General features: G+C 34.5%; 1 protein-coding gene across 1 annotated transcript in view; it reads left to right on the top strand.

Moving 5' to 3' along the window:
- The window catches only part of LOC137385709 (BTB/POZ domain-containing protein 1-like), a 52,696-nt gene that overhangs the window by 19,682 nt on the left and 15,478 nt on the right, over positions 1-17,536 (top strand). The window contains exons 2-6 of the mRNA XM_068072241.1: positions 783-900; positions 3,278-4,564; positions 6,342-6,532; positions 10,558-10,645; positions 11,403-11,549. Of these exons, the coding sequence (XP_067928342.1) occupies positions 3,311-4,564; positions 6,342-6,532; positions 10,558-10,645; positions 11,403-11,549 (1,680 nt within the window). The 5' untranslated portion in view covers positions 783-900; positions 3,278-3,310. The remainder of the gene's footprint in view (positions 1-782; positions 901-3,277; positions 4,565-6,341; positions 6,533-10,557; positions 10,646-11,402; positions 11,550-17,536) is intronic.

The raw sequence follows: 17,536 nt of genomic DNA, 5'->3' as shown, positions 1-17,536 counted from the left end.
TAATTACTAGGATCTAGTTTGATTCCAGAACCACTAACAATATTGTAAAGGTTTTGTGTTGCCACCTTTATAATCTCCACATGAACTCAAATGAATAACTCTGTCCGCTTCAAGTTTCATATATATATATTTGCTAAGCTTATGAATACAGTATAGAAACATGTAACAGTTCACAAGCAAGCGCAAATGGGCTATGCTCTTTCTCGTCTTGCTTGTACCTTTTATCCAAACCTTCGAAAGGAGGCTTCGTCTCCTTATGCGTGACCCGTGGATAGCTGCTTCAAGCCAGGCTGTTTTGTGTTGTGCCGAGTTGGTCTTAGCCGGGTCGACGTACCGTCCTTTCACAATATGACCTCATCACTGTCAAACTCACTATTTTCCTTTCTTAAAGTCATGCCAAACTGTTTACTGGTGATTCTTTGTTATATTTTACACAAACATCACCGCTGTTCACTAATATTCTTACCATATACTAGAATGTCATCTATTAAGTGTGTGGTATCTTCTAAACCTTTCAAAACTTTATCTATAACTTTTAGGAAATACTCTGGCGCTGATGAAATTAGCAACTAACTTTGAAAACACAACCCTTTGTACAATTCACATAACATATCAGATATTCTAGGTATGATAAACACATATTCATATCTTATCACCTGACTTTGGTGCAATAGTTATCCCTGAACACCAATCAGTGGTTTTTTCTGTTAGCTGTATTAACCTGCTAGATAAAGTATACTCCATCTCTTTTGTAGCCTGATTCATTGAACTTACTGTTGTAGGTCTAGGTGTATAAAGCCTGACAGGAGAATTTCTAATCTCATGACTAGTTTGTTAAGAGTAACAATCCATATTCTCTATGAGAGGAACGTCTCTCCTTATTTCTATTGTCTCTCACAGGTGAGTCACATTTCTTAGGTGAGTCGCATTTCTTAGGTGAATAGTTTTGCCTAGGCGAATCTATCCTATATATAGGGCTATCTTCAAATCTAAGACTATCCTTTCTAAAAAAATAATTTTATTATAATTTCTTCTCCGTTTAAGCAAACACTGATTTCTATTAAAGAGTCAGTATTCACCAGAATTTTTTTTACTAATCCCTTAATGCCTATTATAGTCATACGACCTTCTTTCCCTATCGGGTGTTCTAGACTCCCAATTATTGGCTCCCAACTTCATGTTCTCTCTTAAACTCCCAGCTCTTATTCAATATGCATGCTCATCCGTTGCCAGATGCCTAACTACATTAACAAATTTTATGGCTTTAATATTTCTAGTTTTTTCAGTTTCATAAGCCAATCTTGACAAGGCTAAAGCATTATCAGTAGAATTAGTATCCTCGATATCCCAACCCATACGACCCATACACGTTAAAACTGTTATACCTTCTACACGTATAGCTGGTAAAGCTGACAGTAGAGCAAGCAATTTCTTTCTATCTGAATATATCTAGCTTTACGCTCTTATCAATTTCAGTACTTAAATTAATTGTAATCCTAACTATTTTTGTAATTGACTTAAATTCTATCAACTAATTTTTCTAGCCACTACTTACCCCCTTTCTCTCCAAAACACAATCGGTCACCAGATCGCTAGTATCATTAGACCACAGGGTAAAGAGGCAGAAATGGTAGAAATGGCACTGCAGTGCAATAGGATAACTGCAATGGTAGCTGTAATGTCTTGGGTGGGGGTGTTATTATATACAACAAATAGCAATAATGAAAGGAAAAGATTATATGTTTATATCTCTCCCCTGCAATAGGAGAAATGCAATATTGGCCAATATTAGAAGTAAAATGCACTAATAGTATTAGAATAACCAATATTATTAATATAGTAATAATATAAGACCAATGCACAATTTTATTTACATTTCAAAACATCATAGCTAACAATATCAAGAAGTTGTGATTTTTATATAGATTTTTAGAAAATCTGTACTACGTAGTCATTGTTCCGTAGTCATACAAACTTATAATTAAATATTGTAATAATCTCATAAGAATCGTTAAAAAAAATATCATCGTCATTTCCTTTACTTACACTACGTTGGACATATGTTAGAATACCAAAGTACTCAAAAGTGTCTAAAATATCAGTTACTTTGAAATCGGCAAAAAAGAAACGATTTCAGTACTCTTACGTTAATTACAGAAACCTTCGGCAATTCGACAATGCTATAGACTGGTGAAATGTGCACATTATTTTTTCGTGAAATGCGCACGACTTAATCGTTCTATTCTCTGTCGCTCGGCGTTTTAATTTCCGGTCTTAACTTTGATAAAAGTAAGGCTTAGCAAGTTTTAATAACGATTTTCGGCCGAATAAATCTGTCTATTTGTGTATAATCCGCTCAGATGAGTAAGTTTTAAGATACTGTCGACACTTTTCAAAAACATGGTAATATATTTTAATAGGTTTATTTGTGTTTTGTATCGTTATTATACTTAAACGACTCTACAAAATGATGGTTAAATTTGTTGATGAGATTTCGAAACGAGGGATTGCGACGTTGTTGATGAATAATTTTCGTAAGGTGTGTGCACATGCATTTATCATAAAAACTCTCAAACTTCGCTCCGCACATTTGGTCGTGGAATAATTTTCATTGCATTATGTCATTAATCTGGTCATTCTCTTTGTCATATATGTAGAGGTAATCATGGCTCACCATAGATGTATTTGAGCCTACCAACTTTAGTAGAGGTGTTGCCATGATTACGCAGTGTAAGCATGTGTCTGTTGATGAAATAACCAAGTTTTGACATCACAGTAAAAGTCCAGCCTTAAATTATGGGTGATTTCAAATCTAGAGGTTTATTTTGAGCATTTGGCATACAATAGTAATGAAAGCCAAAAAATATGTAGCTGCTACAAGCCAACTGTGGACAATAAAGTTTTTGTGTTATATATTGTGTCAACAAATATATTTATTGGTTCATTTGAGGCAGGCCAGACTAGATTTTACTTGAGAATTGTGCCAATGATATCTATTGCATTGTAAAACTTCTTGCCTGGTCTAGTATGAACTTAAATGATGGAGCAATGTTATATTAGTATAGACTATTCACGTATTATTGCATTAAACACAGAAAATATCATAATTACATCAGCTAGTTGTCAGCTTTGCTAAAAAAAAACTACTAAATTAGTATAACATAGCAATATTACACTATGAAGATGACCAAAAGGCTATACAAACTTCAGATCTGTCATGAGTGTTAAATGTTTTGCTTGAAAATCACTTACATGTAGATCTGCTGTTCTGTTTTAGTTATTGAATCTGATATCTAATTGAGTGTTGGTAATGGCTGAGTATGAAAGTGAATCCGATGCTGAAGAGAACTTAACAGATGTGGAAATGGTGAGGCCTCAATCACTACAATTTAATCCAGTCAATGTCGGGCTCCCGGCTGCTGATGGCGTCCTCTCACCTAACAACCCAAGGATAGTCCACAGGTCAGAGCATTCTAGCAACCTAACACTTCGAGCAAAAAATGATCCTTTGAAGTCGGAATGTTCAGCTGAGGAATTGCCGGAAAACCATTTTGGAAATGGTAATGACTGTCGCAAGGCAACAACTAGGCGTACCACATCCGTTGAATCAATCGCGACAAGCAATGGTAGTCCATCATTGCTTTCATCTCCTAATATGGCCGTGGCGCCATCGGCGGATTGTGAGCCAACTACGGATGAGGTGCTTCAGAGTGGTCTAGGACTCATTCTCCATGACAAAGTTCAAGCCACGACTCCTCAAGATTCCGCTAACGGGGTGCAACCTTCTCCTATACATAACTGGCAGTCAAGCAAACATTCTATAAAATCACGGCTGCAGTATTTGCTCAACACAGGCGCTTTGTCTGACGTTACTTTCTTAGTGGGTGGTAGCAGCTTGCTAATGACCTCATCCTCATCAGTCGTTCCAATGGTTCAAAGATTTGTGGCTCACAAGTTTGTCCTGAGTATGAGCAGTGCTGTCTTTAATGCCATGTTTAATGGACAGATGGCGCAGATGGCGGTAGAGGATGAGGCAGCAATAGATGAGGCAGCGATAGAGATTCCAGATGTTGAACCAATAGCTTTTCAGTCTATGCTCAGTTTTATTTATACAGATGAGATAAACGTTGAGTCGGAGACCGTAATGTCCATATTATACACCGCCAAAAAGTATGCTCTACCGCGCCTGGAAGACGAATGCGTCGAGTTTCTAAAAGACAATATTCAATGTGAGAATGTATTCATGCTTTTGACACAAGCTCGTTTATTCGATGAGCCTGTCCTCGAGAAGATGTGTTTGCACTCTATAGACAAATGTACAACGGAAGCGTTCTCATCCGATGGCTTTGTTGATATCGACTTAGAGACGCTATGCGTTGTACTTGAACGAGATTCACTTGGCATTCGGGAAAGTAAGCTGTTCTCGGCTGTGACGAAATGGGCTGAGCATGCTTGTCTCAAACAGGATTTAGAGATTTCTGCCGAAAATCAAAGAACAGTACTTGGCAAAGCTATTAGACTGATTCGCTATCCATTAATGACGGTTGAGGAGTTTGCAGTACAGGTCAGTGACTAGCTTATTTCGTGGTCGAATTGTCTCTCTTGCCCTCTGTGATAATTTACTAGCAACTCCTTTGTTAAAATCCAAGAGTCACTTTAAACAGAGAGAATTTATTTTGTATTATGGATCAGTAGCCTAAATTCGGTTATCACATTACAATGTCTCTTAAAGGTTAACTGATAGCATTTTGAATTTGCATATATTATTAATTATATAATCTTTGTCAGCAATGATTTTGATAATAGAAGAACAAAAGCACTCGTGATGTAAGCTCCAAGCACTGACATAGGAAGGTCATTTTGTTAGTAGATGTCAATGCCGATGATTAACCTATATGTGAACTTGCAACAAAAGTACTTCTGTTGGTCGGCATTTTAATACATTTGCCCTATGTAGTTGCCGTATTACTTCATTTTATTTATCCAGCATGGCAGATAATTTTATCACAAGATCAAAGCTGATTCCACAAATACAAAAAATCTCTGTAATGCTGTTTGCTACTGTCAATGCAATAGTTTTTGTGCTGTCAGTTAGCCTTCAAGCTTCAATCATAAAGTTTTTCTATGCCTGCATATGGCTGTCTGACTCATACATGCACTGTTTTTAATGTACGTATATAAGTTCTGTCTTTGATCTATAAATGATAGAATGGACCAAATAACAGAGCTTTCAGATTAAATAGTGCTTGAGTGATCTAGTTTACATTCTATGTATAAGGAAAACAATTCTTATTTTTAACTAAGCATTAGGTCAGACTATCGATTTGAAAATCTCACAAATTTACTAAATTTATCATTTATTATTAAAAGAAATATCCTTTCATATTAAAGAGTTGACATTTTTATTAAATTCGGTGGAAATACTGAGCTAAAACGTGTCAGGGAATCCTCAATGTTGTGCTTTGTTGAAATAAAAAACTTCTTTTATTCCCCAATTACTTATTAGACCAAGTTGAAGCACGCTCGACAAGAAATTCAATGAATCATTTTATCTTTTCATATCTTTTAGTATATTTTCTACTTTTTTATTAAAATTGTTTCAGTATTCTATATTTGGTAACGAATCAGGTGTAACGCCAAATAGTGTTTCTCCTCAGTTTTCGCATGCATTACATCATATTTTTGGCTTTTGCGTTTTCTGAGTTGATAAAAATGTTTGATTCTAAGCAAACAATGCCGACATCAAAATTATGTACCTTTACTTGCTAATAAAATTTCCTTAGGTTCCAATATTTTCATTTTTAAATACGGTTTTGCAAAAAATCTCAATACTTTTTGTTATCACCACGGGTGTTGATTCTCTAAGTTGGCCCTCATGATATTAAAAGATGCTGAATACTGTTTGCTGCTTATAGTGGTACTATAAATCTTAGCATTTGCCAGAAATGAAAAAGAGTATAAAAAGTTTGACAAAGGTATGTGAGCAAATCCGATGCTTTTCAAATATAAGTCATCGTGATTGAATTAGTATATTAAGACTATAGAAGATATGTTGTTTTTATTTGGGGGTGTGTCAGTTTGCGTTCCATCAATGCAATGAAGGGTTTAGTTCATAGTGTTAAACTACAGTATTAGGAAGGTTGTCATTACTGCCGCTCTTGGTTTTGTGTGTTCGAACAGTTTTGTAGATCGCTAGAGTTAAATTCGCGTCAGCGAAATACTTTCACTTGTTGCATAGACACATTTTAAATAAAAAATGTTGAGAGGCGAAATGGTACCGACACCTGTTTAAAACTTGAGTGATTCACAGTTGATGATCCTATCCTTATCCTTCGTGACAGGTAGCCCAATCTAACATATTGACAGACTCGGAGTTGGTCGAACTCTTTCTCTACTTCACCGTCACTCCTAAGCCACAAATCTCATTCACCATCACTCCTCGCTGTTGCTTGACTGGTAAAGAACAGGTTGTCTCACGATTCTGTCAGGTGGACCATCGTTGGGGATATAGCGGCACAAGTGATCGAATAAAGTGAGTTATTTTAGCAATGGCGTAATCATTAGATCTCATTAGAAACTGTCGCTAAAGCAGTTTGTAACGTGACAAGTAGGAAACTTCAGATAAATGAAGACTGATATGTAGTTCTGTATAAGGAGACAGACAAAGAATACCATGAAAATTTTTGATTCTAACACTGAGTACCGTGTGCCCTCGACATATGATTTAATCTGTTCCAGGGTTGGCATCGTATAGTGAAAATGTCGTATAAATTGGTATAGAAACCCATAGTAATTATATTTAATGCAAACATCTCCCGATAAAAATCATCAAAATTTTATCTAGGTACTGAACATGTTAACACTTGGTAACAAAGTATTATGTTAACCTTAAACTATAGTTACCTATAGTAACTTTAGTGTGGTTAGTGGTTAAGATCTGCAATAAAATGTAACATTACAATGTACAACATGTATGTGCAGTAGTAGCAGTACGTACCGTTGGGGGTTCTTACCTTCGAGACAGACTTATAACATAGACTTTGAACTTAAAGGTTGACTTGCAACAAAATTCACATTACAGTTATTTGGTATCAAAAGATTCACCATGTCTTACTCTGTTGTGTTGTAAGTGCCAAATATGTGGAAATGTGACTACAAGCTCTTAAAAGCTCAAAAACGAAAAGCCGCCGTAGATTGGAATCTCTTTATTTCGATGACGTAACCACGAAATTTGGTTATCGTCTTGTCACGCATGTTCTCATGTGAATTGAAAGGCCAATACAAAGCTTAATATAAAACTTATCATAGTACTAGTTTATGACAAACACTTCGGGTTTTACCGAAGACCCCGTATCAAATATAGATGCTCGATACTTTACAGTTTTGTTTCGGCATTATTCAATCGTCAAGTCGTAATCTGATCATGTGACCCAATACTTCGCAAATAATTTTTGCAGCACTTTTCGATTATCACAGGTGACCAACAGGCTCGTCATGATTATCAGACAATGATATGTACTTCTTCAAGCTAAGGTTAAAAAGTTTAACGATTTTTTACGGTAAGTTATAAGATATCAGTGCTAAAATTGAAAGCATTACAATGACGATAAAACAGATGCATAAGAACAATAGACATACTATTATTGAATGCGTGAAGTATACAAGTATTCGTGAAAATATTTCGACGGATAAGGTTGCAAGAAAGTGTAAACAGAAACCATCTCTCACAACTACATTACATTTGAGCCGTTTTGGAAAGGGAATCCAAACTACGGCGATCTCGTGTGGCTGCAAGAGCTTGTAATCACACTCCCACATATTTTGCACATACAACACAACAGAGTAAGACATGGTGAATCTTTTCATATCAAATAACTGTAATGTGAATTTTGTTGCAAGTCAACCTTTAACAATAATGAAGTTAGCTTACTAAACCCACACATAAAGATAAGTTTAGTATGTACATGTATTTTACTAAACTAAACTATAATTTTGCCACAGCCTAAAATTTTATCACCTATCGGTTTCCGGCTTCGTTTTCAATATAACTTTTAGTCGACCTCATTAAAACCTTTTTTAACCTAATTCAACGAGAAAGCTCGAGTGATGCTGTCTCGAAAGCGACCTCTCGCATGCTTAATCATTTAATGGCCATTAAAAGGAAAACTGAATTTTATTACTATACCTCTGGAGTGACTTGAGCTGGTGCATGTAGTGGGTAGTAGGGATGGCATTTGTTGTTTGAAAAGGTGTTATTGGCTATCGTTGGAGTTGTCCCACCGATAGCGATAGTATCGAATTATCAATGAGCAGACAGAGTTCACCGATAGTTATCGAGTGACTTGGCAGCTGGTAAAACTATCGAATTATCGTGCCTGAAAAGATCAAGGATTGTGGGAAGGAATAGGAAAAGGTGTTCGAGTTATCAGAGCGTTCAAGTTATCAGAGCACTGTCACAAGTCCATGTATTTATTAGTAGATAAATATACATATACAAACTATATATATATAAATCAAACGCATAGATGGCTTGTTACAAATTGAAAGGCTTCTAGTGTAGAGTTTAAAAAAAATTCATCAGGAAGTATAGACTTTTCTATCACTTGAGATTGGTTTTTTGTTTGAAGTGATGTGATTGCCAGGACGTTTTCAGATTAAAATTAGCCAAACTTGATCGCTGTTGAAATGCTCAGAAGAAAAGACATCTTTTTTGAGCGTTTTAACCAATGATATACAGCCCCCAGGAATGATTTACAGGGGGCTGTAAGTTTATTCGAAGGTTAGCTCACTTTTTTTAGCTTTCGGAGGACCATCGCTAAGCGGATGATTGGCAAAATTTGATTTTTGCAAACCTTTAGAAAAGTCGTTAACGAAAATGTTTTTTCCGATGATGGTAATAACGACGTCTAAGAACTACTAAAAGTTGAGGTTTGTCTCTATGGCTTGGAATAAAGTGATATTCTAAAGCGATAACAACCGTCGTAGTAGCCGCTGGGCAAAAAACTGTTCGAGTTAACTAAGTTGAGGTCGAGCTATCTAAAGCAATTTATCATTGCGTGGGAACGGACCAAACAAACCCGTTGCGAGTTAACCATGTGTTCGAGCTATCCGAGGGCGATAACTATCGGGTTATATTATTTGTTATTATTCGATAACGATATATTTGGTTCGGATGTTTCGATAGGCTAAAAATAGGCAACATATTCATATCGAGAAAGACAACTATCGACTATCGAGCTATCGTGCAACCCTAGTGGGTAGAGCAGAGAGGAGGCAAAAACTATCAATGTTAATTATGTTACTGTACACTGTTTTTCGGGGATCGACATCTTTGTTATTTCGACGTAATAAGCACACAGACTGCCAAATTTGAATTTCGAGCGAAATTTTTGTTGAATTCATATGGTGAAATAGGATTTGTGTGGTGAGGACGAAAAACCTTTGTGTTCCACTTCGTAAGGTGGAAAAATTGTATAACAGGGACATTATAACTCGAGGGCTTAGTGCATTAAATTGCAAATACAAACACTAGTTGTCATCTAGAACTAACACTAATGTTGTACTAAAGTTGATTACCAAATGCTGACAAGGGCGCTAGTTAGTTTCGCAAAAGGCTAAGAATGAATCTAAAACTTTCAAAAATTATATATATATGTACAGTGAAACTCGGCTAACTCGACCTCCATGGGACCGAGAGAAAGTGTTTGAGTTATCAGAGCATTCAAGTTATGAGAACACTGTCACAAGTGCATGTATTATTGTATTTATCAGTACATATACAAACTATATATAAATCAAAAGCATTGATTGCTTGTTGCAAGTTAAGGGACCTCTCATGTAATGTTTTAACAATTTTTATCAGAAAATATAAATATTTTTCTTTTATTACTTGAGATTCGTTTGTTTGTTTTAGGTGATGTGACTGCCAGGGCGTTTTCAGATTAAAATACGCAAAACCTATCGCGGTTGAAACTCTCAGAAAAAGGACATCATTTTCTTTTGAGCGTTTTAACAAAAACCAGTTTTGCTGAGTTTTCTTAAAAGTTTATCTGACGGTTACCTTGGTTCTCCGTGCTTGCGGAAGGCTATCCTCTAGCGGATGTTTGGTAAAATTTGATTTTTGCAAACCTTTAGAAAAGTTGTTAACGAAAATATTTTGCCGATAGTGGTAATAATGACGCCTAAGAACTTACTAAAAGTTGTTGTTTATCTCTATGGCTTGGAATAAAGTCATATTCTAAAGCGATAACAACCGTCTCGGTAGCCGTTGGGCAAAAAAACTGTTCGAGTTAACGAAGTTGAGGTCAAGTTATCTAAAGCAATTTATCATTGCGTGGGAACAGACCGAACAAATCCGTTCGAGTTAACCATGTGTTCGAGATATCCGAGGGCGAGTTATCCGAGTTTCACTGTATGTGTAATTATAGACACTGTAGTTTTAATGTGTTCTAATAATTACTAACTAAACAGTCTGTCAGATTTATTGTAGGCTCTAGTGTACCAACATCTCAATAGATCTGCAGACGCGACCTTGTCAATTACTAGTGTCTGTTCTAGGTTTCTGGTAACAAAGAAAATATTTGTTGCTGGATTCGGTGTCTATGGAAGTGTGCACGGAGCTGCAGAATATTCAGCCACTATTGAGGTATAGCTTTTTCTTTTACTCATGTATGTCAATGCAAATTAGAATTACACCCTAATTATGGTAATTATATCAGTGTTGAAAATTTTGAGGAAACCTGATTACATTGAAACTTGATGCCTTACTTGAAAAATTATAGTCTATTTTAAGATATTTCTGTAGACACGTAACACACCATTCAGCAGCCAGTTGGTTTACCAAAGAAACACGTGCCATACACTATTCACTACAAGGCACTTGTTATGTTTTTGATAAAACTCCTTCCATTTGTTAAGCCGGTATTTTCCTTCTTTCTCATCTTTACTCTTCTGTGTATTTTATGCGTTTATGCTCCTGTTGCACATTCTTTATATTTTCTCATATTTTCTTGTCATGCTTTCTGTCATTTTTTGGTAAACATTTTACTGTACTCACTTCAGCGTACATATTAGCCTTTTTAAGCTACAAATATCCTCAAAATCAACTTGACCAATAAGAATGTAATATAAGATATAGATATAATATATATGTTTAATTTACTAAAGAATCTCTCCGCAGGTAATGGTTTACTGTTCTATTCATATCGGTGTAAGTTTGGTGAGTTCACATTGTAGTCCTTCAAGGTCAATATTGTCAATAGTTATGCATCATTCTCTTCTTATTCGACTATGATGTTTTTGTTACCAATTCACACCTTGGAGCTGAATTATCCTCCAAAGACCTTACCAGAAATCTGTTGCAGGGTTTATTAAAACATTATTTTCTTCTCACTTTCACACAGATTCTGAGCGCTGACACACAGAGGGTACTGGGCTCAACAGACGCATCTTTCTCATGCGATGGAAGCAGCTCAACATTCCGATTGATGTTCAAAGAGCCTGTTGAAATACTCCCCTGCGTTCACTACATTGCAGCCATAACTCTCAAGGTCTGTATATCTCTTTTGACATGTTCTATTAGCTAAAGTTTAGTGATAGCAGGCAATTGGAAAACAGTATTTTAATTTCTTTTAAATAACTAATGTAATTTTTCTTGATAGTAGAGGGTATTATATTCTTTAGCATCATCAAAATAAGCATGTAAGTGCCACTTAACTCGCTTCTGTCATAGATTACCTTTATTTTGTGACCTCCACTCTGTTTATTAAAAATCTTTGACTAGAATCCCATTTTTAAAAAAGTTGTATACAGTCATACCCCGACATACAAGCTTAAGGTGTTCCGGGACCGTGCTTGTACATCAATTCTCTCATAGCTCAAATCAATTTTTCCTTTAAAAAATATCTAAATACAAATTAATCCGTTCCCATCCTCTAAAAAGCTGTTTAAAAACAAGGTCTTATGATGGAAAACGTATTTTTAATTGTTCTAGTTCACCAAACTAACAAATATCTATCTAGTGGTTATGATTTGCAATACAATGGAACATTATTATGTGCGGTGCGGAATTCTTTCCTTCAAGGCAGATGGTTGCGGTTATCGACTGTGATAGAGCGACTTGACAGCAACACGTTTGGTACGCTACTCTTTTATGACGCTATGCTATGTAACCTAACATAAACTATAGATTTAACTTACGGTAAAACCTCTAATTAAATGCCACGGCGCTCTATTTTTCAACCTTTCCATAGTGGCGGTCAGTTGGAGGTGACGTTCAAATAGAGACTGGCGTTCGAATAGAGAATGGCGTTGTATTTTTCAAATGGCTTTTCAGAATTTTGGGAAGATAATTCTAACCCTTTTACGGGCGACGTGAATGTTGCCTATATTTTGTCCTCCTTTTTCGGTGGAGCGATATTAAACCTTTTGGATGCATTAAATCTGTTAACTTACCTCCAGCTTGTCAGAAATGTCTTAATAAATTTGGATTGACTAGCTGTACTACCCAGCATTGCTGTACTACCCAGCATTGCCTTGGTAATAAAAAAGTCTGCACAGAAAATTTATTTGTAACAACTGTGAAGGTTTTCTAACTTTGTCAAACAACTGTAACTTTTAATCTTCATATCATGAGGGAAATGTTTTGTGCAGGGCAAATAAGTTAAGAAACAAAATAAAACAACTATAAAAGAGTTTCGATGTAAATGTGAAATAATTAGCAAGTAATTGCTAAATTAAGTCTGTTTTGCTACGATTACAATAAAAGCTGATTTGGTAATGATATGTACAATTAATACGAACTGAGAAAACAAAATAAAAATCCTGAATATGTTGAATTAATAATAACAATTCTTGCATAGAAGTGTGTGTGTATAAAAAGTTACTGTTCCAGCATAAGCTATCCATCAAAGCTTTGACTACGACGACACTGGTACCTCTCGACACTGGTACAAATGTAAAAATGGGATATCGGACTGTCTTTGTCTGACCGAACGAATTGTTCGCATAAAAAGTATTGACCTTCACCGCGATTCAGTAATTGAACTTCACGAAAAACCGGAATTAGAAGTTCACGATAAAAAAAAGCAAAAAAGCATCATGTTTCATAGAGTTAGTAGAATGCATGGCGTTTCAAATAGTGCGTTATTTTGGGTGTAGGAGCGATGAATTGTAAGAGCTTTCGCGGTCTCATGGTTAGAGAATTTTATTGCAAAACTGCGGTTGCAATCTTCGTGAGTTCAAGTGCAGCAGATTGCGAAATTTCAATTCCAAAATTTTAATAGCTATAGCTGGACATACCGAAGAACAGAAGACGAACTTTGAGAAGTATATATATATATATATATATATATATATATACCCATATTTCCGAGTTAGGAGTTGAATAAATATATACCAGTTAGGAGGTTGCGGAATATAAGGGATTAGGAGTTAACGCAAATATATATGGGTAAGCCTCCTATATGGTCTAATTTATCTACATTGTAGATATATATATATATTTATTCACCTCCTAATTATTATATATTTTTATGGAAATTTTAAGAGAATATGGTATCATACAATATATATTCATCGCCTTATCATACTTTGTATATATGCATACTAGAAAAACTGTCAAAACTTGGAGAATGTCTAGATGGTTGTTGTAAATTACATATCAATTTGAAGGTAAAATAATTCATACCTCAATGAGTAAGCAAAAATAATGATTACCAGTTAGCAGATTGCTACAAATTACACATAAATTAGAATGTTACCATTGTAACTTATGTAATAGTTACAATGGAAACATTACATAGCATGGCATAGCTTACATACCCTTTAGTAAGATGCCGTAACTTATATCATTTAGGAGTTTGCTATAACTTGTTTCTTTTAGAAGCTGCTCTGATTTACATATAATAAAGTATGTTGCTATAACTTATAGATCATTTGAGAAATTGATATAATTTGAATTTCACATAGTTGGTAGCAATTATCTATATATCAGTTAGGAGGCTGCTATGGATTATATATTAATTAGGAGGCAGCTGATATTTATATATCATTTAGGAGGTTGCTATAACTTACATATCATTTAGGAGGTTGCTATAACTTACATATCATTGCAGAGGCTGCGATGAGTTACATATAATTTAGGATGATGCTATCACTTATAGATCACCTAAGACCTTGCTATAATTTGAATTTTCCATAGTTGATAGCTATTATTTATATATCAGTTAGGAGGGTGCAATGGATTATATATTAATTAGGAGGCTGCTGATATTTATATATCATTTAGGAGGTTGCTATAACTTACATATCATTGCAGAGGCTGCTATGAGTTTCATATAATTTAGGATGATGCTATCACTTATAGATCACCTAAGACCTTGCTATATTTTGAATTTTCCATCGTTGATAGCTATTATTTCTATATCAGTTAGGAGACTGCTATGAATTACATATTAATTAGGAGGCTGCTGATATTTATATATCATTTAGGAGGTTGCTATAACTTACATATCATTGCAGAGGCTGCTATAAGTTACATATAATTTAGGATGATGCTATCACTTATAGATCACCTAAGACCTTGCTATAATTTGAATTTTCCATAGTTGATAGCAATTATTTATATATCAGTTAGGAGGGTGCAATGGATTATATATTAATTAGGAGGCTGCTGATATTTATATATCATTTAGGAGGTTGCTATAACTTACATATCATTGCAAAGGCTGCTATGAGTTTCATATAATTTAGGATGATGCTATCACTTATAGATCACCTAAGACCTTGCTATATTTTGAATTTTCCATCGTTGATAGCTATTATTTCTATATCAGTTAGGAGACTGCTATGAATTACATATTAATTAGGAGGCTGCTGATATTTATATATCATTTAGGAGGTTGCTATAACTTACATATCATTGCAGAGGCTGCTATAAGTTACATATAATTTAGGATGATGCTATCACTTATAGATCACCTAAGACCTTGCTATAATTTGAATTTTCCATAGTTGATAGCAATTATTTATATATCAGTTAGGAGGGTGCAATGGATTATATATTAATTAGGAGGCTGCTGATATTTATATATCATTTAGGAGGTTGCTATAACTTACATATCATTGCAAAGGCTGCTATGAGTTTCATATAATTTAGGATGATGCTATCACTTATACATCACCTAAGACCTTGCTATATTTTGAATTTTCCATCGTTGATAGCTATTATTTCTATATCAGTTAGGAGACTGCTATGAATTACATATTAATTAGGAGGCTGCTGATATTTATATATCATTTAGGAGGTTGCTATAACTTACATATCATTGCAGAGGCTGCTATAAGTTACATATAATTTAGGATGATGCTATCACTTATAGATCACCTAAGACCTTGCTATAATTTGAATTTTCATAGTTTATAGCTATTATTTATATATCAGTTAGGAGGCTGCTATGAATTATATATTAATTAGGAGGCTGCTGATATTTATATATTGTTTAGGAGGTTGCTAGAACTTACATATCATTGCAGAGGTTGCTATGGGTTACATAGAATTTAGGATGTTGCTATCACTTATAGATCACCTAAGACCTTGCTATAATTTGAATTTTCATAGTTTATAGCTATTATTTATATATCAGTTAGGAGGCTGCTATGAATTATATATTAATTAGGAGGCTGCTGCTATTTATATATCATTTAGGAGGTTGCTATAACTTACATATTATTGCAGAGGTCGCTATGGGTTACATAGAATTTAGGATGTTGCTATGACTTTTAGATCACCTAAGACCTTGCTATAATTTGAATTTTCCATAGTTGATAGCAGTTATTTATATATCAGTTAGTAGGCTGCTATGAATTATATATTAATTAGGAGGCTGCTGCTATTTATATATCATTTAGGAGGTTGCTATAACTTACATATCATTGCAGAGGCTGGTATGAGTTACATATGATTTAGGATGATGCTGTCACTTATAGATCACCTAAGACCTTGCTATAATTTGGATTTTCCATAGTTGATAGCTATTATTTATATATCAGTTAGGAGGCTGCTATGGATTATATATTAATTAGGAGGCTGCTGATATTTATATATCATTTAGGAGGTTGCTATATCTTACATATCATTGCAGAGGTTGCTATGAGTTACATAGAATTTAGGATGTTGCTATGACTTATAGATCACATAAGAGTTTACTACAATTTGAATTTCATATAGTTGGTAGCTACTATTTATATATCAGTTAGGAGGCTGCAATGAATTATATATTACTTAGAAAGCTGGTGCTATTTATATATCATTTAAGAGGTTGCTATAACTCACATATCATTGCAGAGGTGCCATGTGTTACACATAATTTGGGATGTTGCTATCACTTATAGATCAACTAAGAGTCTGCTATAATTTGAATTTCATATAGTTGGTAGCTACAGTACTATTTATATATCAGTTAAGAGGTTGCTATAACTCACATATCATTGCAGAGGTGCCATGTGTTACACATAATTTGGGATGTTGCTATGACTTATAGATCACATAAGAGTTTACTACAATTTGAATTTCATATAGTTGGTAGCTACTATTTATATATCAGTTAAGAGGCTGCTATGAATTATATATTAATTAGGAGGCTGCTGCTATTCATATATCAATTAGGAGGTTGCTATAACTTACATATCATTGCAGAGGCTGCTATGGGTTACATATAATTTAGGATGTTGCTATCACTTATAGATCACCTAAGACCTTGCTATAATTTGAATTTTCCATAGTTGATAGATATTATCTATATATCATTTAGTAGGCTGCAATGAATTATATATAAATTAGGAGGCTGCTGCTATTTTTACATCATTTAGGAGGTTGCGATAACTTACATATCATTGCAGAGGTTGCTATGAGTTACATAGAATTTAGGATGCTGCTATGACTTATAGATCACATAAGAGTTTACTATAATTTGAATTTCATATAGTTGGTAGCTACTATTTATATATCAGTTAGGAGGCTGCAATGAATTATATATTAATTAGGAGGCTGCTGCTATTTATATATCATTTAAGAGGTTTCTATAACTTCCATATCATTGCAGAGGCTGCTATGGGTTACATATAATTTAGGATGCTGCTATCACTTATAGATCGCCTGAGAGTTTGCTATAATTTGAATTTCATATAGTTGGTAGCTACAGTACTATTTATATATCAGTTAGGAGACTGCTATGAATTATATATTAACTAGGTGGCTGCTGCTATTTATATATCATTTAGGAGGTTGCTATAACTTACATATCATTGCAGTGGTTGCTATGGGTTACATAGAATTTAGGATGTTGCTATGACTTATAGATCACAAAAGAGTTTACTATAATTTGAATTTTATATAGTTGGTAGCTACTATTTATATATCAGTTAGGAGGCTGCAATGAATTATATAGTAATTAGGAAGCTGCTGTTATTTATATATCATTTAGGAGGTTGCTATAACTTACATATCAATGCAGAGGTGCCATGGCTTACATATAAT

This window comes from Watersipora subatra, chromosome 1 (genome assembly GCF_963576615.1).
Source record: "Watersipora subatra chromosome 1, tzWatSuba1.1, whole genome shotgun sequence".
NCBI classification, from domain to species: domain Eukaryota; kingdom Metazoa; phylum Bryozoa; class Gymnolaemata; order Cheilostomatida; family Watersiporidae; genus Watersipora; species Watersipora subatra.
This window is presented reverse-complemented; position numbering and strand designations above follow the sequence as displayed.